Raw genomic sequence first — 26,611 nt, 5'->3', positions numbered from 1 at the left:
CAGGAACAGAGCCCAAGAACATTTCTCAGTCCTGGATCTGGGCGTTCCTCCTGACTCCGTATCAGGATGATGGCTAGATGCACAGCATCCTCCGTTAGCAGAAAGCACGGACAGATGGAGAGGGAGTGCTGGTGAGTCCCCAACAGGTCCTTTAGTGTAGGGGACAACTGTGGCCTCAGATGGTGGCACACATGAGGTAATAACACGTGGTCCCACAGTTCAGACACAGCCTAAGTGGCCAACATTTGGCTAGAAAGAGACTACTAATGCTTCTTTCTTGCCATTTGAACTCCTGCAGAAATACCATGCAAAGGTCAAAATGCACAAGACTGGATCCATGATTTTACCATGTACTGTCAGCACGAACTCCCTGGTCATTTTTCCTGCGATATTACTTGCCACACATGTATAGCTTGCTGTATCGCTGAGGTCAGCATTATTGATCTGCAGGTATCGCCCACTGGATAGGATTCGAACTCGAGGAGTTCCCTAAAGGGAAAGAGAAAGAGTTTGACAAATTTAACTTTACCATTGTTCTCTTTATGAAGATAGAACATTCTTTCGTTGCAGAGTAATAAAAGCCATGAAAGAAGGCCAAAGATAAACCAGGGACTGAATTCATTGCTGCCTTAACTTTGTTTACATCCATGAAGATAATAAGGTAAATGAAGTTTTAAAAAATTATCATTGCTTAGTGGTTCTCCCTTGAAACCCCTACTTGGACTTGTGCCTGAATAAGACAGCTTTTTTGGGTTACATAGCCAAAGGGCTTTTGAGGTTTTATGGAAAGGGGCAGCTAATAGCATATGATGAATGAATTTAATTTTTTGAAAATCCATGCACGCTACAGGCAGAAAAAATACAAGTTTCTCTACACTGTTCTTCAAACATCACAGTCTTGATGTTTGGGAGCCAGCATAAACTTAGCCTACTAAGTTTACTAGCCAGCATTTCTGAATATGAGGATACCACTCTTCTCAGCTCTACTGTGACTCTCGAGCAGCTGCTAGGTAGCCATTTGAAGTCAAAGCTTTTTTACCACAACCAGTCTGGATCAGATCTGCACGATGACTGACAGTAATATCACCTACAAGTGTTCAAACACCTGCCTGGATAAAAAACAGTAGAAAAAGAACAGAAACTCAAACTTTTCCAGTGTATGCTACCCACACTTTGGATGAAATTGAAAGCTGACAGTCCCATCTGCTCTTTTGGCTAGAAGATCTGAGAATAGTAACTGCAACAGGTAGGTGAAACTCCTCTGGTTCTGCACGTCTCTGCACTAGTGCCCTAGTACGCAGGTCTCAGACTAGGCACCAACTCAGCAAGTCTGCCAAGGCAGAACGAACCGCAGTGCTGGAGCCTCACAGGTGAAATGACTCGCCACCGAGGGTATTATAGACAGTCAGATTTTGGGTAATAACTGGTATTTCCTGTTGAGTACACAGCCTATGCTATGGTTTCTAAACATAGAAGCATATAGATGACAAAAGACAGTCAATGAAGCTATCATTTAATCCTTATGTCAGAAAAACCATCTTTGAAAAAACACAAATTCTGCAATTCTTTTAGTGTTTAAATAAAGCCAGATTACATCAAGATGCTCCTACCTACTTTTCTTAACACTCATTGTGCATTTCCAAACCAATGAAGAGTGCAAGGACTCCAAAGCTGCTAGAGGCTAGACCTTTCTATAGTTCTGCTACCAAAAATGGTGGTGCTGCACAACGACATCATTAAGCATACAGAGGTCTAGAATAGACCTCAAAATCTGCACAGTGGAAGACAACAAAACCAGGAGGAATGACACCCTCCACCGAAGGCTGTTTCACAAAAAGCACTGATTATTTAAATTGAAATAACACTGTAACCTGAAAACCTGACTTTCTCCAATCCTCTCTTGTCACTGTGAAACCTCAATTTTTCCAAGATAAGGAGGATGATATGCCACAGAAAGGAAAGCTCTTCCCAGCTGCTTAGTATTAGTAGGCTATTACATTTCTTTGAGGTTGAGAAAGCAACCAGGCATTCAGGAGGACACTAATGTTTTCCTGATATCTGGAGTACATATTTATATAAGCTAACCTGAAGAATGAAAAGGATGGTAGCGAACAGAATAAACCTAAGTCTGCTACTTAAAGTACACGTGACAAATTGAGAGTGCCATGTCTGAATGAAATTTATAATTTAAATTTAGTGCTGGAGGAGAGCTAACTGTAGAGACTGAAATTCCCTACTCTATTGTAAGTCAAAAGGCAGGGGATTGACCAACCAAGATGCCTCAGCCCTCACATACTGACATGAATTCACGAGGCAAGAGCAGACAAAAGTTAATTCACACGTTATCAGCTGAGTACATATGTCTGTCATAGTGTTGCTCTATTGCTTTGTTTTCTGGTGAATATTTGTAACAGTGGCTCCTTTTCATGGTTTATTTTCGTTAAGTACTGCTTTTAAAACACAGGCTTTCCAAGGAAGACTGAGGCAAAAAGTATTCACACACTTAACTTCCAAGCCTTGTCCAACCTTGCTTTCATAAAAAAAAAGTCACTACCCAATTAAAGAATTAACCATTCAGAAGAAGAGTGCTTCTGTTAAACTTGTTGCTAGCTAGTTCTTGTACTATATTCAAGGTAACATTCCCTAGCAGCACTTAGTAAGACATAATCACCCACCATATTCTTACTTCTTCCACTAATATTACATTCTTCTAAATTTACAATAGAGAAGGAGTCTGAGGAATGGCACGTCAGAAGGAAAGCAACTAAGGAGAACTTCGGGTGAAGACTACTGATGGACTACAGTTAAGGAAGACACAATTCATACGCTGAATTTGTTTCCTCTTTATTAATGAATAAAGATCAATTGAGGGAAAATTATCAATTAATTAAGTTCAATTAAAAACTGAACTTAAATTCAATTGGAAAGCACCTGGTTTCTGAGTGATCCCAACAAAGAGGACGGGAAGTAAAAAATTCTTTCTGTATAAACCACCCTCATCTTGCTAATTGTCTCTCAACCTGCAAAGACTCGATGCCTTAACATGACACTACATGGAATTCTGAGTGAAAAAGATGCATTTGATACAAAACTGTGGTGATTAGCAACCCATTTTCTTTTCTTTTTTTCCAACGTTAAGAATTTTAATTCCTTTCTAAATGCTACTAGAATATGAGGATGCATAATATACCCAAAGGAAACATATAGTGTAGTCTTTTCTCAGCTACCTTTCCTGGGAAGCCATTCAGGAGTATACCGAAGGCTTCTAGCATTGTTCAGAGGATCCAGGAGGAGCAAGGGATCCCCCTAAAGGAAAAAAGAACAAGTAACAGCGGGATGGCCACTTCACATGCTTGCTAGCTTCAGGTACTCATTTAGGACTGACTGTATTTGTACTGGGGCTACTCAGCTTCTCTTGAATTCAAGGCACCATGACTTGGACTGCACTGAAGGGGCAAGTGAGCAGAATAAGAAACCTCAAGCACTGTGTGTAAAAAAATAAAGGGAGCAAAAGACTAGTACAAATAATGTAACTGCTATACCTCTAAAAGTTCTCCATTTTTAAGCCATGAGATTGTCGGAGGTGGCACAGCATCTGACTTGCATTCCAGTATAACTTGTCTGTTCTGTAACACGGTGAGGTCCTGTGGACCACTGGTACCAGCAATGTTAGGAGGAACTGTTACAAAAATTAAGAAAAAAATAAACACCACACATATGATCTCCCATTAAAATTATTCATTGAAAATTTCCAATTTATTTCTGAAGTTTAAAATAAATGCAAAGCTACAGTATCATTAATTAGTTCTACCTTTCAATACCTGTGTTAAATGTATCACATTTGTACTGGTGTACTTGTTTCTTAAGTCACACACTGGAAACTAGTGCGACAGAAATTAATTTAAAGTCCATTCTCAGTGAGAGTACCAGCATTTAAGCCAGACAGAGCACAGATCACCAAAGTTCCATAAACTGTTCATCAATAAACATGGGAGCTATAATCTTCAAGAAGAAACCCGAGGCATATTGTAGAACTGCAGAAGCCCCATTTATACTTCCTTTACTGTCATTACATTTTATGTATTCATTTCTAAATACATTTCTTACCTTTTTCTACTGAAAAGCTAAGTTGTTCATAAATAACAGTATACTTCACAACCTTTTCCAATAAGCACAATAAACTCAATCCAACTGAATACTGATATCTATAACCTTCCTAGGTATTCAAAATATAAGACTTGGAATTATAACAGAAATCAGTTGCATCAGGTGGAACTTGCCCTTTTAATTGTGTATCACGTTCAGAATAGTTGCCCTTATTCAGAAATGTTAATTATGATCATATGGTGTAATATCACTTTCTCAAAACACATAATATTTCTTCTTTGGTAATATGTAACTTGTTAAATGAGATACTGATATGTACCTTAGTAGTTTACGGTTTGAAGGAATAATTTTTTTTCCTAAATTAAACTTACCATGCACTCTTACTAAATATTCCTTATCATCATCTCCTGCTGGGCTAGATGCCAAACACGTGTATCTTCCTGTGTCCTCCACCTAGAAACACATGAACAACTTCAGCAGAAACCTCAGAATATGGGAACAATTCAGAAAAACTGTGAAATACAAACATTGACAGCAATGTATAACAGGCAGCACTTAAACACAAACACAATAGATAAGGAATGCCTGAAAATAAATTAATAAAGTTCTTGAAAACTTCTTTATTTTACCATGGTGCGATTGTACAGAGATGGCTTAGGAGTTACAGGACTCCATAAAATCTCTCTAGATGATGTGTCTCCAGCAAGAACCCTTCTCTTTGTGATGCTTTTTGCAACAGGTAATCAATAAAGAGGGAACTGGCTATAGGTATCCATCTAAGTAAGGGTCAGTTCTGGGGTACTAAGGAAATCTTGTGCACACACGCTCATTAATACCTTTATGCTTTCTCCTTCCTGTAAACTCCTCGTTGTAAAGGCAAGAAGTGTTTGCTTTAGAAACAAAACGAGCAGCAATCGGACCCGAGCCCTGTTTGGTGAACTTCACTCTGGCTGCCCGTAGCTGAATACAGCCTTAGTTTATTGGCACAGGTTTTTAAAGGTTATTTTTCCCTCGACTCCTATTGTCTGAATTAATCTGCAAGTTTTTCTATTGTCTTTATTTATTTTTTCTTAACTTGCACACAGACGACTGTAAATGCAGCTTTTCTCTGTAATCTATGTAATCTAATCTTATACACCTGAGAAGCAAATGGATATCAGGAAAATCCGAGCTAATGGAAAGAGAAGAAAGGCTGAGGAGGAACTATAGAACATGAAAGAAGAAAAGCAAGAGACAGTAACAAGAATCAAATAGGTAGGAAATGAACAAGAACAGATTACAGACACAGACTAAACCCAGAAATAACCCCAGAAAAAGATGAGTCCCTAGCATTGATTGTTCTGCTTTGTAATAAGAAACACCAATAAATAAAAAAACTACAGAACTCTGAAATGAAGTTGAAGTAATAATGCTCAGAAGAGGCAGAAGTGCTTGGGCACTCTCAACCCATAATATTATTGCTTGTTCTGTATGGGAAACTCCAAGGCAAGGCTTGAAAAATATATTCTCCAACCGCAAATGCAAGTGGATGATTTTATAGAGGCTTTTTAGGACATCTCTTGGGAAGGTCCTAATAGCAGGCAGTTCTGTGCATTCCTTCACGGTTTGCAAATCTGAGCCTATTTTGAAACAAATCCTTTACCTGAGCACTCGTTATTCGAAGGACTTCTCTTAGGACATGAACATTATCATTCTGCAGAAGTGGGCGCCCATCCTTCATCCATGAGATTTTGGGGACTGGAATGCCAGAAGAGATGCAGAGAAGTTCAAGAGGGTTGTTAACGACGACGGAGAGCTCTTCTGGTTGATCTGAACCATTGATGTGAGGTGGCTCTGTGGAAGCAAAAAGATTCGAGTTCTTATATTGACTCAAAAAGCCTATAAAACCTGATGCACAGCCTTGTGGTTAGAGTTTGTAGAGTTAGTCTACATTAGGATTATTTCTGACTGTGTCATGAACTCACTGAGTATCTCACATAATTCCCATCTGCCTCTGTCTATTAATTTGTATATTTTGGAGGGGGAATTATTAGTTAGAAAATGTTTTCATAATCCTAGGTAAAATATATTATGTAGTATTAGTGAATATATTTATTAGCCTTTTAGCTGTCGTACCTTCAGCTATGCCTTCAGCTGTGCTATCATCCTGTCAAGCTGAATTTCTACTAACCAAAGTTATTAATTTAAACCAAATTACTTTGTAAATTAGTTTACTATTATATTATAACATATTTCAGTACTCGGGAAACACTGGGAAAAAATATATACTATATTACACATTCACACATCTTTAGGTATCTTCCATTTCCTTATTTCTCTCATTTATCACAGTAAATGTTTCTTGAAAATACTCCTTATCCCTAGAGATTTTTTTAATCGTTGTCCTGAGTAGATACTCAGGACTGCTCGCATTTTGTTCAACTGAAAGGTTAACACTTACCCAGCACTTTTAGGGAAAAGTGCTTGCTGGTATCTCCAGCTTCATTGGATGCTACACAAGTGTATTTGCCTGTGTCACCAATCTCTGCTTTTACAAAATGAAGGACCATTCCTTGGTCACTCGACGTCAGGTGAGCTCCGAGGCTTAAAGGATGCCCATTTTTAAACCAGGACATAGTGGGGGCAGGAGTGCCATCAGTAAGACACTTCATGGAAGCTGAACTGCCTTTTACTACAGTCACATCCTCTGTTCCTCCTGCGTTATCCAAGCTTGGTGGTACTGCCGAGAAACAAGGATCCGAGTCATACAGAGTACAACCCAGATGTTAATTCTGAATATAAAGAAGTTGGAATGCAGCTACTCTTTTGCATTTGCCCACTGACATTCATGTTTAGCACGTGTTAAAATTCACTTAGAAATTATATAATATTATTATTTCTAACAAAGGTGTAACACATGCCAATTCAAGTAAGGACTCTTCTAGGGTTAAAACACTTTCCATTAAAAAAAACCCACATTGAAAAGTTAATGTTTCCCTAATGATTACCTACATAAGATATAATTGTGGCTGTCTGCAACTTTTGTTGGTGAGAAAGAAAACTGAATATTAGGTTTAAGAAATAAGATTCTTTACATAAAGCATTTCAGAAAAACTCACCAAAAACTTGAAGGTTGTAATGTTTGTTGTCCACTCCAGCCCTGTTAGATGCTACACAAGTGTACACACCAGTATCAGATATCTGCACTCGGAAAAGTCTAAAGAGAAAATCATTTTAAGCAAGCTGTAAATGGAATACATTATCTTTATTATGGCATGGTTTGGATCAAATTTTATTCTTGTTTCCAAAAATACTGGCACAATTATGCTGATATAGCAAAAGAGAACAGAAAACTCAGTTAGTTAAAATAGATGAAAACCAACCTGAGAATTTGCCCAGCTGACAGCAACCTGATTTGGGAGGAGACAGACAGAGGAAGGCCATTCTTTAGCCAGTTTATCTGTGGTGGTGGGGTTCCAGTAGCAGTACATTCAATATTTAGAGAGGTGTCCAAAAGGGCAGTGAGGTCCTCTGCTTCATCTTTATTATTGGCTATTGTTGGAGGTACTACATTTTGTAAATGTTGAAAAGGAAGATATTAAAACTGTCTGTTAAAATCATTCCACATGTGTTAACTTGCAGGAAATCCTGCACCTAATGCCTCACAGGCAATTCAATAAGATGATCCCCATTTTTATAAAGAGTAAATCCTCTAACAATAATATTGAGCACTAATAAATTATCCACTTACATATTTAAAATCAGATGCACTTTAGAATGATAGTAGAATTATCTCCTTGATTTGTCAGGCTGTGGCAAACAAGAGGGAGCTCAGAGCCTGAAGCTCATGGGGAGAGAATGACAATGCAGGAAGGAGCAAGTGGTCAAGCCTTAGAGGGGATGGGCTGAACGCTTAAGGACCAGATGGGACCTGGGAGTTTGCTGCCACTCAAACTTACCTCCTTAAATAAATCTTAAATAAAGTGAAAGCTAGAACCATGCAGGCGGAAAGTTAGTTTATTAACTTCTAGATGTATACGCTGACTTAATTTTTAAATATAGAAAATTTTAAAATGCCTAGTTAAGTATTCTGGCTGATTATTCTAACAGAACTGCTTTTTGGGCTTTTTGGTTTTATAGGTTATTTTGAAAGCCTTGATCTTGGGGGCAAGAGGGGACTCACTATATAAAGAAGGCCCAGCCACATGCAGCTCCAAGCTCTGTCTGACTTCAGAGCCCTTCACGCACCATGACAATTACATAGATAAGATCATTTACGCTGGTTATTGCTTGAACCTCAACCAATACAAACTGACCAAAAAAGTCTCCATGGTTGTGTAGTGCCATTCTGTCCCAAAAAGATGCGATCTGGTCATTCAGTATTGTTACTTATTATATCAAAGGTCATCTCTTGCTACTCTGCTCATGGTCGTATTCCAATTGATTCTGAGTCTCTGTATAACCCGGACAGACACTTACACCGCTGTGGAATGCTGCCCGTGCAGAACTCTTCACTCTTTCACACTAGTCATTGTACTTCATGAACACATTTTTCACAAATTAAAATGTCCACTCTCTACACTGCTAAAGAAATGTTATGCTCACCATCTTCTGTATGTCAAATTGTGCAAGAGAAGAATTTCATCCAAAACTCTACCATTTTTCTTTCTAAATAAAGTATTTCTCAGGAGAGGGGGGACCTTTAGCTCTTAATTCCCCACCATACTACTCTGGTTTTAGCTGATGTACTTTGATTGGAATTAGTGAAGATAAACTAATACAACAAAAAAGCAGTATCATAGTAAATCAGCCCCAAGTGTATCTTTCTCTACAAGAAAAAAAAAAATCACTGCAAGCAGAATTCCTCTATTATGCAATACACCAAAGGAATTAATTTCTGTTTATCCCAAAACATATTTAACAGCGATTTCAATCATTTTGTCATTGACAGAACATCCTGTCTAATATACTGTGATATCTACAGTACATGAAATTGGAAACACATGCATGTAGTATTACACTGAAGACAGGCATTCATTTCTTGGCCTTCTCTTGAGAGTGCTTACAAAGATAGGATTATGGACCAGATTTCAGTTTCACATCTGTGAAAACTCACCATATACATTCAAGTTGAAAATTCGGTCTTCCTCTCCTGCAGGATTAGTAGCCACACAAGTGTATTTTCCTGTATCAGAACTGAGAGCTCTGAAAATGTTTAATGTGCTGCCATCTGGAGTTACTCTACAAGGAAGGTCATAAAACTCAGTGAGTTTGTTTACTTATTCCTATGACCTGGCAAATAAACAGTCAGTTTTGTACATTTAAATCAACTACCTCTAGCCTCTTGGGAATTCTGCGAGAGAACCATTGTTTTTTTGCAAAATGTTATTATTACAGATAGGCTAGGAAGTTTTTCCTAGAGATATCCTGTTTAACCTTGTACTAGGATTCAATTCCAACCAGGCTTTTGAAGAACCCATAATGAAAAGCATCAAGAGTAAAATGTTTCCATGTCTCAGATCTTTCCCCTCCAAAGGAACTTAATGGAACTTATTGACCTTAATAAACTTTAAAGAACCTGATGAACCTTAATGGAACTTATTAACTGAGAAAGAAATAGATATCATATACCTACCTTTGTACCAAAAAAAAAAAAAAAAAAAAAAATCAAAGTAGTAACAAAGTATACTAGATTTATACAAGCTAAAGAGGGCGATGATGTTCTTAGCCTGGCTAAGCTAAGACTCAGGCCCTCTTTACACTCCCTTCTTAGGGAGGTTTAAAATTATACAAGAAGAGAATGCAGTGTCTGCCTATTTTTGCTTGCCTTATTCTTTGTAAATCATCACTGGCAACTGTTTTTCCATCTTTAAGCCATTGCATAACGGGCATGGGCACTCCATTGGCATTGCAGACAAGCTGGATGCTTTCTCCCAGGAGGACGCTGACCTCACTAGGCATTTCAGAGCCAACAATGTTAGGAGGAACTGGAAATGCATGATGGAGGGAAGAGAAGATTCATCAGCAAGAAACATAACCTAAACTATAAAAAGTTACACTGCAGTAGCTCATGAGGACTCGCATTTATTGCAGTACCTCCGTCCAAATCTAGTTTAGAAAGTATATGATTATATTGTTTCTAGAGGGGGTTCTGCACAGATAAATGCAAACACACTTTAATCGTTCCTTAAAACAGCTAATTTACAAAATTCTAAAAAACATTTTATAAAAAAATTTAATATCTAGTCATCTGCTGAAACAATACTAACGTGTACAATATTATGACAAAATCCCATTTCATTAAACATCACAACGCACTGTAACTATGCCTGTTTAACTCTTGAGCACGTGCTTACTGCACAGTTAAATGCTCTACTGCATCAAGACCACCATATTCCTGTTAACAGACACACACATACTCCATCCTAACCAGTAGCCATTTTTAGCCTGTTGTCCTAAAGAACAAGGATGACAGTCATGCTATCCACCAAGTCAAGACTGTCTGTCCCACTAGCAAGTTTTGAGCATTTCAAGCAATTTCAGTCACATTTGATCAAACAAGCAGCTTGATACTCAATTCCTAAACTTGGGGAAAAACTGGCAGGCAGGCAGGGACACACATAAAAAACCAGCACCCCCAAAGAATGATTGCTATGACGAACAGTTACTAGTTCTCTTCGGCCTGCTGATGGCCAGCTATCACATGTGGGTGTGCCAGCACACTCAGCTCACAGCTGATGCTGCCTCTTCTTCCTCAGCCAGCAACTGCCGGCATGGGAAGGGACGACGGCAGAAAGCCGGAGATGCTATACAACAGGCGTGTTATTGGACACGGGAGAGAACTAGTGCAATTAATGGGGATGAGTCACTAGGAACAGAGGAAAACAAAGAGAGTTGCAGCGTAAGGGTGACCTGCAGCGAGGCAGGAGACAATTCCATAACAAATACGGGTTTCTCATTAGAGCGGGGGAAAAAAAATTCATAAGGAAATTCTGCCAGTATTTCTTTGGTATCTCCTCCTATTTGTTATGGCAAAAAAAGCAACAGGCATCACTGCTTCTGAATCCATATATGCGTGGTGCTCCACACTCAATCAACCAACGTAGCCTCCTGTGTTCAGCAGGAGGAAGGATGGGATCAGCAGCAAACACACAGGCTTTCCGATTGCTTTCAAGTTCACCTACAATCAGAGGTTAAGAATATTCTTCCTCATGCAAATTTCTGACTAACAGTATATAATCCTCTATAAACCGTATTTTCCCCACTGGTTGCAGATAGAAATAATGGTCCAAATTCTCCACTTTTCTACATGTTATCTCAGTGTCTCTAGTACAGACACAGTGTCATACTCAACCAATTATTAATCAGTTCTGCCCACTGCAATCTCATGCCTTACCTTGAATGGAAAGCACATAACTTTTCTGAGCTTTTCCCTCTATGTTTGAGGCAATGCATGTGTAGGTCCCACTGTCTAGAAGCTGAGAGCGAGCAATCTGAAGCTTGCTTCCACCAGATAAAATATGAACTTCAAGAGAATCGGAGTTTTCTGAAAATATGTAAACAAGTACTCATTCCAAACCAGGCCACAGAAAGCAAATGCATCTTGAGAAATTTTTCCATCAAAATTCCAAATTTTCCAAAACAAAACAAAGATTCCAATCAGTTAACATAAAGAGTCTGTCTAGAGACAGATAAAGAAGAAACAAAAAATAGACAGGAAATAGCACAGTGGTGTCCCAAAGGGGGAAAAAAGAGCAGAAAAGAAGGTGAGAGAATGTTACCTATTGGTCTTCCATTCTTAAGCCACACTAGTGTGGGTGGAGGAATCCCAGTAGCATCACACACAAAGGTAACAGGATTACTGATAGTTTCATTGACCGACTCTTGTTCAGGGCCTTCTATATTTGGTGGCACTATAAATTGAATGGAAGCAGTAAGAATGGTTTGGTTACCAAGTATTTTGGTAAACTGATTTTGAATTGCCTACTCTACAAGGTCAATGGTATTATAATAACTACTGCAGATCACGCAGAGTACGCTCACCATAAACGTTAAGATGGAAATTTTTATCATCTCGTCCTGCAATATTTATGGCTTTGCACACGTATTGGCCTGTGTCAGAAACCTAAAATAAAAATAAATTAAAAAAAACTTATTATGGAGTCTTATTTTAATGCTACAGTTCAGAGATGTTAACAGCCTTTGCCTCTGCCAACTCAAGGTCCTTTTCACAGAATGGAAGGCAAATAAATCTCCTACGTACAGCTAGCAGAATACACCAATAAAGAGCAAAGTAATTGCTTAACAGTAGCAGAGTAGTGGCAGATGCAGCATCCCACAAGCCTGGCCTACCTCTGCACCCTTGATTCGTAACGTTTGCCCATCTGCTAAGATCTCCACATTTGCAGACTCTGAAATGATGCGCCTGTTCTTGTACCAGGTGATGACTGGTGGTGGAATAGCATTGGATTCACACTCTAACACCACCGGGGTGCCCACTCTCACGTTCAGCACTGTCAGGGAGGTTCCACTATGGTCTTTGATGCTTGGGGGCACTGCAGAAGAAGCTCAGAGTTATTTCTGCCTTTGTTTTGGGAGTGGGCAGAAAACAACCTAATAAAAGTAAATACAAAATACTGCATTTTCAAAGCAATAGATATTAGTTCAGAAAATAGTAAAAAACAAACCAAGAACAGTTAGGAAACTCTTCTTCTGACTTTCTCCAGCTTGGTTTCTGGCAATACAAATATATTCACCATCATCTGGTAGTTTGGCTCGGGGAATCTGCAGAGTACGAGCACCTGAAGTAAAGAGAGAAGACCTGAGATTTATTCTGTGGTTATTGTATCAATCTCAAATGCTATTTTAAAATTGCCAGTCCAGACTGAGTACAGGCACTAAATTAACCTCAGATTTAAGAAAGCACTGCATTGCCATTGCTTTTTAAGGTTCATTAATCCTTTAAAAAAACAAAAATCCAGCCAAGAGAACTAAAATTTCAGGGTAAATTTCATTAGTGCTGTTAATTATAAGTTTGGACCACAAATACTCCTTTTAGACCTGTTTCTTTCATAGTTGCTAACTGCTGCCTCCTAATATAACTATCCCCTTTCCACTTAACTCTGTCACTACCCCATTCTGTATTCCCCAGTCTCACCTGTCTCCATTCATGAAGCTACTTACTGCCTGTGCCTATATGACGAACCTGCACAGGCTCTACCGCCGTTAAGCAATTTCCATGTCTATGTTTTAGTCTATGCTGTAACACAGCCCCCAGTCACATAATACCAGCAAGACAGGACTAAGCACCACAGCACTTGATCTGCACTTGGTACCCTGGGCTGAAGATAAGCAGCAGGAGCAGAAATGACACAGACACTCAGGGACCTTATTGAATGAGGAGCTTCGAATGGTTAAGATGACCTTCAAATACAAGGATTTCTTCCTGAGAGTTCAGCAGGATTAATCCAGTTTCCCACTGAAGTCAATATGAAGGTTTTTACTCTTTGTCATCTAAGCCAGCAGAATTTATCTTAGCTTCTGCCACAATTTCTGATCATTTCTTTGTTATGCGAGTCAAAGTGATTCAACTTTAATCAATACCTGTATCAGAGCACCTCTGTTATGTGACTTCCCTCTAGTTTTTTCCACATAGTTTATTTCAGTGCTTTCAGTCTGAACTAGTTTTCTTTAAAAGTGAACCCACCCAACAGCCAAGAAATTATTAAACACAGTAGGCCAAGTGTCTTGTCTACTCACTGGAGCAATGCTAAGAATACACTGGCTTCATAAACAATGGCCATCGCCCTTATCGAGACAAAACAGACAGAAGTTGAGTTCCAAAGGCTGTAGAAATAGCTGAGATTCCTCACCAGGCACAATAAAAGTGTTGGTATTCGAACTGATAGGTTTTCCATTCTTGAGCCAGCTGAGATCAGGAGGTGGAAAGCCGGTGACCTCGCAAGTCAGAGAGATGAAATTATTCACCACCACCGTCAAATTCTCAGGATTAGTACCAAGAACACTTGGAGGAACTGCGGAGAGAAATACATTAATAGTATCTATCATAGCACCAGCAAACAATATTCTACAAGATCCTGATTTATTAAAAAAAAGCTGAATTGCTGAGTTTTGCCAAAGGGTCAAGTTGCAAAAATCTTTCACATCCTATGAATGGATCCACTGCTTTTTGGATGTATCTGGAAATATGACCGAAGCCAATCTAATGGTCATTCCTGTTCCTATAATTCACAAAAATTTCTATGATTTCAGCTGCAGTCCTTCTGTGCTTGGGATTTGGGAAGGCTAATTAACCTGTAAGAGATCCCGCAGTTCTTGACTAGTGCACTATCAATTTTCTAACGCTGTACTCATAGGACACTCGCCGTGTAAGGCAGGACAGATTAAATTTACCTTGTCAGGATACGTAGGATGACTAAATATAATTTCTTCCTGATATTGTATTGCTCCTATTCTTTCTGAAATAGTCCATTTTCTCATTATAGAGAACCAAAAAATGATACAGTTCAGAGTTCTTTTGTTAACCAGACAAACCTGTTGTTTAACAGTGAGCTAAGCAGTTTAAAATTCTGGCACGCAAGCATTGCTCTAAGGGGTGCATTTTTAAGCTTACAAGTCCCAGTATTTTTAAATACAAGAACATTTTGACATTTGACCTTTCAACAAGAACTATTTAAAATTAAATAACTGTAAATCTCTTCCTTTTAATAAACCCCGAGTTTTAGTTTCCATGTTTTTGCAGTGTGGATATATAAAACACTTAAGAGGAAAGCAAAAGCATGTTCTTGGCTCTATTAGGTGGAAAAATCATTCCAAGAACACATGGAATCCTCTTCTTCAAAGACAGAAATGTTAAAGTATTTTGGACCATATCCACCAGAAATACTCCAGCTGCTTTCTGTCACTTGAATGACACAAAACAGTCATTAAGCCCAGTTTATTGCTCCTCTGCGGCACTGCAGAAACAAGAGGAGTCAATGTAAATGGGTGAATTCAGTCCATATTTTTCAGCTTGGAATAACTGAAGGTTTTTTCCCTGATAATGAGCGTAAAACGGTTCACTAGAATAAATGGAGAATTCTGATCTGATGACATTTTATAGTTATTTATATTTATTTACTTTTACAGTTACTTTCCCACAGATGTGGTTATTGGCAGTACAAGACAGTGGGCAATTAAATATACAGGGCCAAATCTGAGCTGTCTTTTAATGAATTTCGCTTAAACTGTATCAATGGTACATTTCAAATCCTGCAGCCTTCACGGCATGTGCAAACCACTCACAAATGTTCCACAGGTAATCTGCATACAGATGCAGGAAGGGGCTCAATTTTAGCCTTCAGTGTGAAAATTACCTATTTATTTTATATTAAGGTTAGAAGTTGAGATTTTAAAACTGGATGCTTATTTTCAATGTTTTAGAAGGTTTTATTTTAGTTTTATTACTCGCCTTTGAGACAAGAAGTGAATTTTTAACTTATTAAAGAGCATCATCTTTACTATTTTATTTAAATTTATGAAAGCAGTTCCATTATAAACATACAAAAAAACTGGAAAATAACCTTTTTTTGACACTGACAAAACAAAGATCATGCTGTTTAGCGATAATGTATTTTCATTAGTGCTTCAGCCTGGGTGGTCCTTTCCTAAACAGTTATAGTCTAATTTTTCAAATGAAACTGCATTCAGAGATTAATAGACCTAATTGGTAATACTGTTGAGCTAGAATTGAAGCTTCATGCAAATATTTCTTTTAAAATAATAGTATTAGACTATAGTCATTATAAACAAATATTTTAAAGACAAGAAGTTTAAATTAAAACAGAAATGCCAAGAAAAGCACAATATTTTTATTTTAAAACATAACTCAAACGTCAGGAAATCTGGATAGACTCCATTGAAAGAGAGTAACTTTTCAGAGAATGACTCCAGGGCAAATTCTTCCCACGACAACACTGTTTTTGGCTAATTGTATTACTGATAGAAAAAGGCACTACAAATTCGTTTCATTTAGTATGTAAATCTGCTGCATGTGTGAATGAGAAAAAAATTTATTTCTTCTGTATGTAATAATCTGAGTCATCAAATTCCTTGGATGCTGGTACTGTATTTAAGTGAGAGGGAGAAGACAGCACTTGTCTTCTTTCTAGTATGTAATACAGAAGATTAGCTAGCTAACAAGGATGTGAAAAAGGATACTGATCATATGTAGAAGACTGTGATATAAGTCTCCAAATTGTACTGTGAAAGTAGATAAAGATGTAGCTGCCAGTATTCCTTGGCAGGTTTTAACATGTAATTGTGCAGATGATTTTGTGGGAGTAATGCTTATTTGATCTTCAATTAAGAACAGAAAGCTGAAAGTGGTGGGAGGAAGAGTGGGCAGAAATAAAAGGAGAAGTTAAGGTTAACTCTGAAATGTTAATTAGAGATATCCTGATTTTCTGAAGTTATCAGGAGAAGTAAGGGAAGGTAGTGGAGAGACTGTTTTTTAAAATAATGGAAAATGTTTTAATTTCTTGATTGTATTTATTTTAGACTTGTGATGCCAAAGGCCCAAATTTATTTTAATCCTATTCTAACTCAACCACAAAAAAAAGAACAGAAAGGAATCTTAAAGGAGAAATTAAAAAAAAAAGTAAGATTTCACAATGCCACATCTCTTTGTTATCAGTTTGTAATTCATGATTTCAGGGCTTAGCAACACCTACACAGTATACACACATAGCGACTACATAAGGCTCCCTCAATAATAATTTCCACCCTCATGGAATACATACAAAGAGCTGAAGCCACAGGGTATCACAAGCTATGTTTTGCAAAGATACTCTAAACTTATATTTGATTGCTAGTACGTCAGAATCTCCATTACACCCAATAAGACAACATAAAGCTAAGTATGTGCCTAAGCACTCTGCTAAAATTTACACATTCAAGCTCAACTAACATTTGAAAAAAGACAACCAGAAAATTATGGATTATTATACTTACCATGAACATTTAGGTTAAAATACTTTTTGGCACTTCCAGCTACGTTTTCCACAATGCAGACATACCTGCCAGTATCTGTTATTTGGGAATTCAAAATCTAAGAAAAAGAAACAAGATTGTTGTTAGCTAATATGTAAGACAACTTACTGTTAGAGCATCAAGTTTTGGTGTCTCCCCAAAAACCCCAAGGTCTTCGGGCCTGAAAGTCTGCAGGTTTTTTTTTTGTTTGATTTAGTTTTTCTCTAATGTCTTTGCAGTGTCATGAAGAAGCCAATCTGAGAAACTTCGACTGATGCTACTCCTTTCAGAATCTGTTATGCAAATCTGTGCGTCTCAAACCTCCAGAAAAGTCAACATAGTATCTTTCACATTAAATTCATTCAAATTGAATAACAAAACAACTATTCACAAAATATTTGAAATAAAAATCTTCATCTTCTATATGGATTTTGTATTTTATTGTATTCTTAGATCACGCTATGAAAATGGAGAGAATTAAGCTCAGCTCTCTAACTGTTTTAACAGTTTCATCCAGTATCATCCATTGACTGGGGGGAGAGGAAGGCGTGCGGTCTTCAGAATTCATTGTTTTCTTTACGTGAAAAAAAAAGTACGTTTTTCAGTAATTAAACTCTGTTAGGGAAACTTGGACAAAATTGACAACAAATTGTTCCCCACAAAAATCAACATTATCTTAAATCAAGTGATTTCACTGATGCGGTTCACAGCATGACTACCCCACAAACAGTTGGGTCAGCACAACTGAGGGAACTACACAGGAGTGGGAAGAAGCAGCTGAGGGACAGGGACAAGGGGCAAACACTCCCCGGGTTTGCAGCACCTTGTAGGGGAAAAAAAAAAATTCAGAATCTCACACTCAGCACACCTAAACAGTTTTGTCTTTATGGGCAGCTTGTGTTTGCGATGCTAAAAATCAGTTATTCAGTAAGAGCTACCTGTAACCTCCTTCCATTGGACAAAAATGTGTGTTTGTCGTCTTCTGCTAGGAGGTGGCCATCCTTTTGCCAGGTAATACTTGGAGAAGGGCTGCCACTTGCAACACAGTCCATCACTGCAACCTTGTTCACAAGCACAGTCACTTCTTCAGGCAGATCACCATCAGCTCCACTGATGGATGGTGGTACTACAAAAGAGCGAAACATGGTAAGAATACTGTGACTTAGTATCTCCCAGTGGGTTTTGTTGGTTTTGGTTGGGTTTTTTTTTTTAAGATTGCTCACCAATCTTTTACATTGGATTTTTATAAGAAAGTAGTGAAATCTTCAGTGAATACAGTGAAAGATAATAAAACCCCAAGAGTAGTTTCAGCTGGAACAAATCAGTATAACTCAAGGGACTGCAGGAGAAGTACGCTTATTCACAGCAGCCATAAAGAAGAAGAGATGAAAACTCATTTTCCAGCCAGTCCATCATGTTCTTTGCTGCCAGAACAAAAGAGGATTTCCAAGGCAGGCCCTTTTCCTAACAATAAATCAGTGTTTTCAGTGGTAGATGCAGAAATAGAGGTAAAGAAACAAGCATTTCCCAAGGCAAAAACCTTGAGTACATCAACAGACAATGCAAGCGGCATACAAAAGCTTTCTGTGCAACGTTTGTAAACAGATCCTACAAAATGGACTCTGCAGGCATGCAATGGTTGATCTAAATTGTCAATTCTCTTACGCCTTTGGGAGTTTTGCAGGTATTTTGGAAAATGATCACCAAACTAAGGAGAGAGAAAAGTCTAGTAGGTCAGAATTTTGAACTGGAAACTGGATAGGGAACAAGAGATACCAAGATAAAACCTGGATTTCTACTTATACTTTTCTTTCTGGTGAAATGGGATAGGGATAACGCAATTGAGTTCCTGTAACAATAACCTAAAAACATATTGAACTAACAAAATTAACACCATTTTCATGCAGTTCTGTATACTTCTACAAAACTGTAGCACCTTATATAAACACATTAATTTCGTAGTTTACAAATATTCAGAATTTATAAATTTTAAAAACATTAAGTAAACCTGAACTATAATGCTTCATTAGTACCCACAGAACTCTTTTTTTTGGTCATTAAAAAGAAAAAGGAAAGCAGGAAAGCTCACAGAGCACGCGGACGTCGTAATGAATGGAATCCTCCCCGGCTTCGTTTACCGCCACACACATGTATCTCCCGGCATCTTCAGCCTGTGCCCGTGGAATCTGCAATACTCGGCCTCCTGGAAAGAAAATGCATTCAAAATTTAAATGCAGCATCAAGCAGTTTCCATCATTTCCACACCACATTTCACTAGAGACCTGAGCAAGCAAATTTATGAATGGTCAGCATTTGTTCCGAATTATAAGTAACTAAAGACTTTTATTTCCTAGCTACTTTTTCTACTGGCAGATACTTGGAATTCAGCAATGTTCATACGGAAATGTTAGAAAAGAATAATTAATTCCACAGAAAGGAATAACGTTCTTCAGTAATATGCAGCCAGGCATTATTTTTCAATCAAAACCAGAAGTATTTCTCAGCAAGGTGACAAAGAACTAATAGGCAAAAGGAAATACAAGCACATAATATTTTGGTAAAGCTGTTTCAAACTGAAAAAAATAACTTCTGAAGCTTATAGGTACATACAATTTTTACTTTTCACTCTATTCCTCACTTAAGGCATAGCCACAGAAATAACTTCAGACAGAGAGGGCATATTAGGAAGACATTTTGGGAGTGGTTGTCATTGGTCTCCCAACAGACGAGCAATAGGTAGACAAAAAGACATTATCCCCACCACTGCACTTCTTTACACACACCATCCCAAACCATCCGCCGCACACAAAGGCTCCCTTTTTGTACTCTCAGCATTATAAGCACCTCTCTCCCTTTCCCATGTGAGGTTAAGTAAGAACTCATGGCCATTTTTCTGCTGGAAACAGTATCTCCATGCCTCACTCCCTGGTTAAGAGGCTTTTCTACTCTAATTATGATTTTGCCAAAGCAAAATTTAATAAGGAAATAAAGCAGGAACACATCAGAGAGAAGGTATCACTGTATTTTATTGTGCAACACGTCATATGGAAGTTAAATGGTCACATTCACACCATTTTAGGGACTACTTTTTAAATGAAAGAAGGAAACTGCTTAAGTCCAAGGACTGGAAAAAAACATTTCCAATCAAGAAAGTCTGAAAAGAACATTAAGGCAGTGTTTCGGAGGGAAAAGTTTATTATTACCCAAATACTAGCACTAACGGCATTTCTTAAGGTCAGAGGGTGGCATTTTAATACTCACCTGGTAATATTAGTACTTTATCACTAGAGCTCAGAGGATAGCCATCTTTATACCACGTAAGAACTGGAGGAGGAACAGCATTGGTCTCACAGTACAGCGAAAGGGGATTGTTGACAATCACATCTTTACTTTCTCCAACTCTTGCTGCATCTACCGTGTTACCGGCTTCCCATTCCTTGTAAGGCTTTTGGAAACTAGGAGGAACTACAACCGAGGAGGGGAAAAATGTTAGCATTTTACAGCAGAAATAGCTACTTTTAAAGTCAAGAAATGAAAAGATACTGTAATTCTTAAATAGCAGCAATAAAAATTAAGGGTATTAAATTAACCTCTCCCCCCAATTTAGATTAGCCAGGAAAATTCTAGTTCTTTTCATCAGAATGAACAATTGAGCAATCTACTGAATATTTTCTGAAGACTAATAAACAATAGTGTAAGACGACCTGACAACAAAACACAGAGGGTATTAATCAACAATAATACTTAAATAGTAAGCTATCTGGTTTTACTCAAGTTCTAATTTTGTCTAAATTTTCAGAAATGACTAATGATTGTTTTCTTGTATTCACACACAGTGTGTAGGCCAACAGGATGCTTATGTCTGGAGCCTCTAAGTACTACTCAATACAGATAAATAAAATATGACGTCTTAGTTTAAGCTAAATTAAAACCTTTTCATGTAGTTTAGAGGAAGATCAGAGTTACTATGTCATTCCGCTGACTTCAGAAAATATGAAAGGAAGAATAATCAAATACTGTATTTCTTAAAGATGAGCAAAATATACAGGAAATAAAAATCAGACAAAACACAAAAGCATCGGATTAGATCAAGCAGGTGTAAAGGATACAAAATCATAAAGAATTCCAACATCCCAGAACATTTTCTAATGTTTTAAGGAGGCTACCAGAAGAATTTTATTATCTGAACTCTGTTTACCTTGTATATTTACATCGAATTCCACTTCATCCTCTCCAGCAACGTTGGACGCCAGACAAGTGTAACGACCAGTGTCTGATACTTGAGCCTCCTTAATCTGCAGAGTACGGCCATTAGCTTGGATAATGACATGATCATCTGGTTTAAGTGGCTGTAATGTAATTTTACATGGAAATTAATACTTGGCAAAACATACACTGGAAATAGCCATATTTGTGGAAGTCATATGATGTCATCTCTCTTTTGATCAAATTCAGGTTGTTTCAAAATCCTTCCTAAGGCAGTATACTGGGAGTAAGAGCATATTCTGGTTTTGGTATTTCCTCTGCTTTGATACCACTACCACAGAACATCCTTTAACTTTTGTTAATGCTTCCAGCAAAGCCCGCTTTCAATCTACACAAAGAAAGCAGTTGCTTAGGACACCAAATTACTGAGGGTCACCACTTAGGACACAGTCCCAGATGCTCCTGGGATGGCAACCTCGGCCGCAGGCGGTGCAGCCCAGCTCTCCTCTCATCTGCTCCGCCTTTCCCTCAGACCAAACGCTCTTCCTCCCTGAGTAAACTTGATCAAGCTCCAAGTTCCTGGAGTCTGTTTTCTTTTCACGGTTGTCAGAAACCCTGCACCTTCACCTTTCTGATCTTGGCAGCTGGTCTCCTAAGAGGATGTGGCTTTACATCACTCCAAACCCCAGCTGCAAGTTGCCGCTGAAAGGAGCAATGCCATGCCCATCAGGCAAGGGCTCTCGTGACATCTGATTAAATCAGGCTGATTCAATCCCTGAACTCACTGGCCGAGATGAGCTTATGGAAAACCTACACATGTAAAACTATCAGTTTTCTAAGAGATGAACAACTCGATCTAACTCACCCTACAGCCACACAACCGCTAGGATCTGCTGCCCAGCAAGGACAGGGTGTGAACATAAAATGGATGAAGCAGCAACGCAGAGATACACAGGATTAGATGTTACTGTCCCTAGAAGTTACATCACACATGACAGCAGAGACTACACTAATGCAACCTGTGTCTCTCAATAATGAAAACGGAACACATCAGGGAGTCAGCGCTGAACTCCTGGCCTGCAGGGGACAATTAATTTAGTCCATGGATGTGAGGGAAAGCCGTTTGCCAAGGGGCAACCTAAGAAAAAGCTGCTGCTGTGACAGTGGCAGCAAGCTGCTTACAGCCACTCTCTTTCTTCGGGGATCGCTCAACTTCTCCCAACATCATTTTTCATTGGCAATACAATCAGTACAGCCAGGAGATCCTAGAATTACAGCTTACGCTCGAAACAGACGGAAGGTGTATGCACAGTCTCTCCTGTGACTCCAGGCTGTTTCTGCATGCTCAGTAAATCCAGGAAGAGCGGGTCCAGCGGCAGAGGTGCAGCAGCCTGCCACATGGTAAGTGCCCTACCAAGAACCGCTAAAGCAAGAGATTGTATTCTCCTTTCCTACAGAAGAGCTGCACCGTTTCTTTTTTATTTATAGCCAGCCCCCAGTAGACTGCACATCAGTACCATTCTGTGGCATTGCCCTTCCAAACTGCTTCTCCTCCAGACCGATGTTGTTGTGAAGACTGTGTGTGGCAGGAACCACGCCTCGTTCCTCCTCGCAGAGGATCCAGATGCTTCTGTGGCTTTGCGAGCTCTGCCAGAACCTGGTGGGAGGCTCTCTGCAACTTCTGCAAGGGCAGCACTTAGAGGAACCAAGCATGGGGCCATTCTATAACAGGGCCTTTGGGGACTTTACGCAACGGCCAAGGGACACGTGGTCATACCATGTGATGCTACTGCTAGGCAGGGCCCTCCCCCTTTAAAGAGCAGGCCAGCGGTGAGCCCTGGAAACTCCAGCACTGACGTCCCAGTGGCACTGCCAAGCACCCACAAAAAAGCAAGGGTGTCAATTTGCGGCGGTCTGGCCAACAGCAAACGTCCTAAGATACACGAGGGGTGATCCCGCCAGCAGGACGGTGGGAAGACGACTTCCTGCTGACTTCAGCAGTGCAAGTGAGCCTGTTAGGCTGCATGAATGTTCATTAACAGTGATAGTGAATACACAGTTGTTTCTGTATGAAATCCACCCATTAGAAGGAATTAAGTTTGTGACTGGCCTGTCCATCCTTGTACCAGCTGATGGCAGCAGCAGGAATGGCGTGAGCTTCACACTCCAGGGTAAGGCTGTGGTTTACTTTGATCTTCACTTCTTTAGGGGAGAGACCCATCCCTGAGATATCCCCTTTGTTAATGGTGGGTGGAACTGCACAAAAACAAAGGGAGCGAGAGGGACTTTCCTGACTTACTGTCTTACGCAGCATTTCAAAATTAACTGGACAAAGGGAAAACCTGGATGATAACCTCAGGGAAAGCAAGTGCATTCCCCCTATAATCTGCCTCTTCCCCATAGCTGATTTTTTTTTTATATATATATGTATGTATTTTAAACTATTTTTAGTATATGTATTATATATAAAAACATATAAAACTCTGTTCAGCAGTTTTAGACATGCAAACCTGACTATAGCCTTACCTAGCTACAGCACTTTATTATGTGTTTGGCTTGAATTCTATAAAGTTCAGTGTACTGCAGTCATTAAAAAGCATTTTAATGGAAACTAATATTCTCAGAAACACATGTCTGAACCGAAGTCCACACTCAGAGTAGCTGGTCAAAACTCAACATTTCCATTCCATTGAAATCCCAGTGTTGCAAAATCTCGTTTCCTTCTGAATCAGAATGAAAACAGAACATTTCAAAATTCTTAAGCTACCCCCCACCCTGGTCTCATAATATCTTTTAAATTATTTTAAATGCTTTCAAAGCATTTTCCATTCTTTTTTCAATGGGAAATCTTAAATTCTCCCTAATGCTTACAGTACCATAATAACTGACAGTTGCAATGGCATTTGGGGGTGGGGGGCTTTATGTTGCTACATAGCCATACTTCAATAATGAACTCTTTTGTCATCTTCTCATTATTCCGAATCCAATGGGGCCTTATTAGGGACTTAGCGTAATTAAACTAACAGCACAGTTACTGTGAGGGAGCAAACGAAACTCCAATTCAGACTAGGAAATTAAAAAAAAAAAAAAGATGAAAGATCATGCTTGACTGAGCCCATAATGAAGAGTTTGAGCATTAAAATAGAGTATTAGGCACAGATGCTCGAAGGACAATGTGCTGACGGGAAGCCTTGAATGGGAAAGCTTTTTTGCATATGGTATTTTATGGAAGGATATAAAAATAGTATCCTCCTGTTTTACCTTACTCAAGAAAGTTTCCCATTAGATGTTACGAGTCCCCTCCCCTCCTTTTTTTCTAAAATAGTTTCTTTGCTCACAAGATTCTCTGCTCACATGTTCCATTGTGCTGCACTCATTTGATTTGAAAATCATTACCAAAAAAGCATTTCAGAAGAAACTGGAGTTTCTTAAATGTCTTCCCCTGGGTGGTACGAAGATTTTTAGCCCAATAGCAGCATTTGTAAAGGATGCAACAGCAAACTTTTCTAGTGTCTTTCCTCAAGCAGTGCCATAAGCTAATGCAGATATTTGCTAAACAAAGCTACTAACAGAAATCCTTGTATTCACCAGGATAGGTAACACTGCAAATGGGAAAAAATGGAAGAATGCACAAAAAAAAAAAAAATTTAAAAAATTTGGAAGTATTTCCGTACTGTAGACTTTTACTTCATAGTGTTTCAAAGTTTCTCCAGCCTCATTTGTGGCGATACAGGTATATCTTCCAGCGTTGTCCTCCTGTGCATTTAGAATCTGCAGGGTTCGACCACCTGCCAAAAGACAGCATTCTTTAATAGCATCTATGTTATACTCTTGCTTCCCAATTATTTAAATAGTTTCTGCAGCATGTTTTCAACCCTTTGGTCCAAATTCTGCCCTTAGATGAGCATGAAAAAATGATTGCTCACCACCATGTATACTAGGTAAAAATTTGCAGGAGCACTTTGGATCACAACCCCTGCTGCTTACAGATTCTTAGAAAATTTGTTAACATAGTTCTGTACGAGAAATTTCTTGAAGATATTTAGATAGGAAAAAGTGATTTAGGGTTCTGCACTTCATTCACAGAAAAAGGGAGAGGAGGCCTAATCGGTAAAACTAAGCAAAAAGAGTCTATTCAGCATACAGGGGTGGACGTGAGCCTCTGAACTGCCTTTCTGTTTCAGTGCAGTCCCTCATATGAAGGAGGCCCTTAACTCCCTCTGCAGAATGGACAGAAGCAACAGCCACAGTATGGCAAGTGTAAACATGAATGAATCGGTAGGATTTAAGACTTCAGGTGGCCTCTACAACTTTGATATCCATCAATTTCCTTCCCATAGTATCCTGTTTATTTACGATTTATATTGTCTGCATTCTCAGAGATAAGTCGCTATTTAATTTGGCTGCAGGTCTTTTCAGACTGCATTCCTAGAAATTGTCCCCCCCGTAGCGATTCAATTCATCGCTATCAATATCGACTCCTTCCTTCTCTGAACACTTGCAGTTAACAATGCTAAAGTACTTGTTCATCTACATTACTTCACTGTTACCAGTGAAGCTTGTTCCTGTTTTCCACCTCCATAGATGTGCTAGGTAAGAGTTACTGCACAAATTAAAAATGGCAAACTACTAACGACCTAGAAAATGCCACCTCATTCTTTTTACTAATGTTGTTGTTTATATCTCTCTCCATCTAATTTCCACACTTAATTTCAAGTTATTTACATTCACTATTAATTCCAATGAACTCATTTGCCATCATTTAGCTTTATGGAATAAAAGGATAAAATAGAAGTAAATAATCAGGTAATTGTGAAGCACTTAAAAAATATTGGAATGGGAAGTGCTACAGAAGTACAAACACTGCACTTCATAGAAATATATCCTTTGATTTTTCAAAAAAAATCTGTAACAGGAAACTAAACAATAAAATAATAGTGTGTTACGTTATTTCTCAGTAACAACAAAAAATTTACCTGGCAAAATACGGATATTTCTGTTTGATTCTAAAGGATTACCATCTTTCAGCCAGGTGATTGTAGCTGGAGGATACGAGTAAGCCTCACAAACCAGCGATGTTGGGCTGTTGAGGATAACAGCGACATCTTCTGCATTTCCATGGCCGTCTGCACCCACAATGGTTGGAGACACTAGGAACAACAAAATCATTAACCAGAGAAAGGACCTCTATGAAAAGCCAATTTTCTGTTCCCTGTTCAGTCTAGGAATCTGGTTGCAGCCTTAAATAGCTGGGCGGCATTCCTACGAGGCGCACTGAAACCCAGAAGCA

The 26,611-nt window shown here is 38.7% G+C and overlaps 1 protein-coding gene across 1 annotated transcript in view; it reads right to left on the bottom strand.

Moving 5' to 3' along the window:
* HMCN1 (hemicentin 1) overlaps positions 1-26,611 on the bottom strand; it is a 202,959-nt gene that overhangs the window by 35,874 nt on the left and 140,474 nt on the right. The window contains exons 50-72 of the mRNA XM_075157015.1: positions 26,298-26,471; positions 24,996-25,109; positions 23,432-23,577; positions 21,314-21,464; positions 20,377-20,580; positions 19,205-19,318; positions 18,054-18,241; positions 17,098-17,194; positions 13,959-14,120; positions 12,774-12,887; positions 12,439-12,641; positions 12,130-12,211; positions 11,868-11,999; positions 11,483-11,632; positions 9,914-10,073; positions 9,203-9,327; positions 7,470-7,653; positions 7,206-7,303; positions 6,548-6,826; positions 5,750-5,940; positions 4,479-4,560; positions 3,543-3,679; positions 348-489 (exon numbers count right to left, since the gene is read on the bottom strand). Of these exons, the coding sequence (XP_075013116.1) occupies positions 348-489; positions 3,543-3,679; positions 4,479-4,560; positions 5,750-5,940; positions 6,548-6,826; positions 7,206-7,303; positions 7,470-7,653; positions 9,203-9,327; positions 9,914-10,073; positions 11,483-11,632; positions 11,868-11,999; positions 12,130-12,211; positions 12,439-12,641; positions 12,774-12,887; positions 13,959-14,120; positions 17,098-17,194; positions 18,054-18,241; positions 19,205-19,318; positions 20,377-20,580; positions 21,314-21,464; positions 23,432-23,577; positions 24,996-25,109; positions 26,298-26,471 (3,429 nt within the window). The remainder of the gene's footprint in view (positions 1-347; positions 490-3,542; positions 3,680-4,478; positions 4,561-5,749; positions 5,941-6,547; positions 6,827-7,205; positions 7,304-7,469; positions 7,654-9,202; positions 9,328-9,913; positions 10,074-11,482; positions 11,633-11,867; positions 12,000-12,129; positions 12,212-12,438; positions 12,642-12,773; positions 12,888-13,958; positions 14,121-17,097; positions 17,195-18,053; positions 18,242-19,204; positions 19,319-20,376; positions 20,581-21,313; positions 21,465-23,431; positions 23,578-24,995; positions 25,110-26,297; positions 26,472-26,611) is intronic.

The sequence above is a fragment of the Calonectris borealis genome, chromosome 8 (assembly GCF_964195595.1).
Source record: "Calonectris borealis chromosome 8, bCalBor7.hap1.2, whole genome shotgun sequence".
NCBI classification, from domain to species: domain Eukaryota; kingdom Metazoa; phylum Chordata; class Aves; order Procellariiformes; family Procellariidae; genus Calonectris; species Calonectris borealis.
The sequence above is the reverse complement of the archived record's forward strand: the minus strand, read 5'-3'. Positions and strand labels throughout refer to the sequence as shown.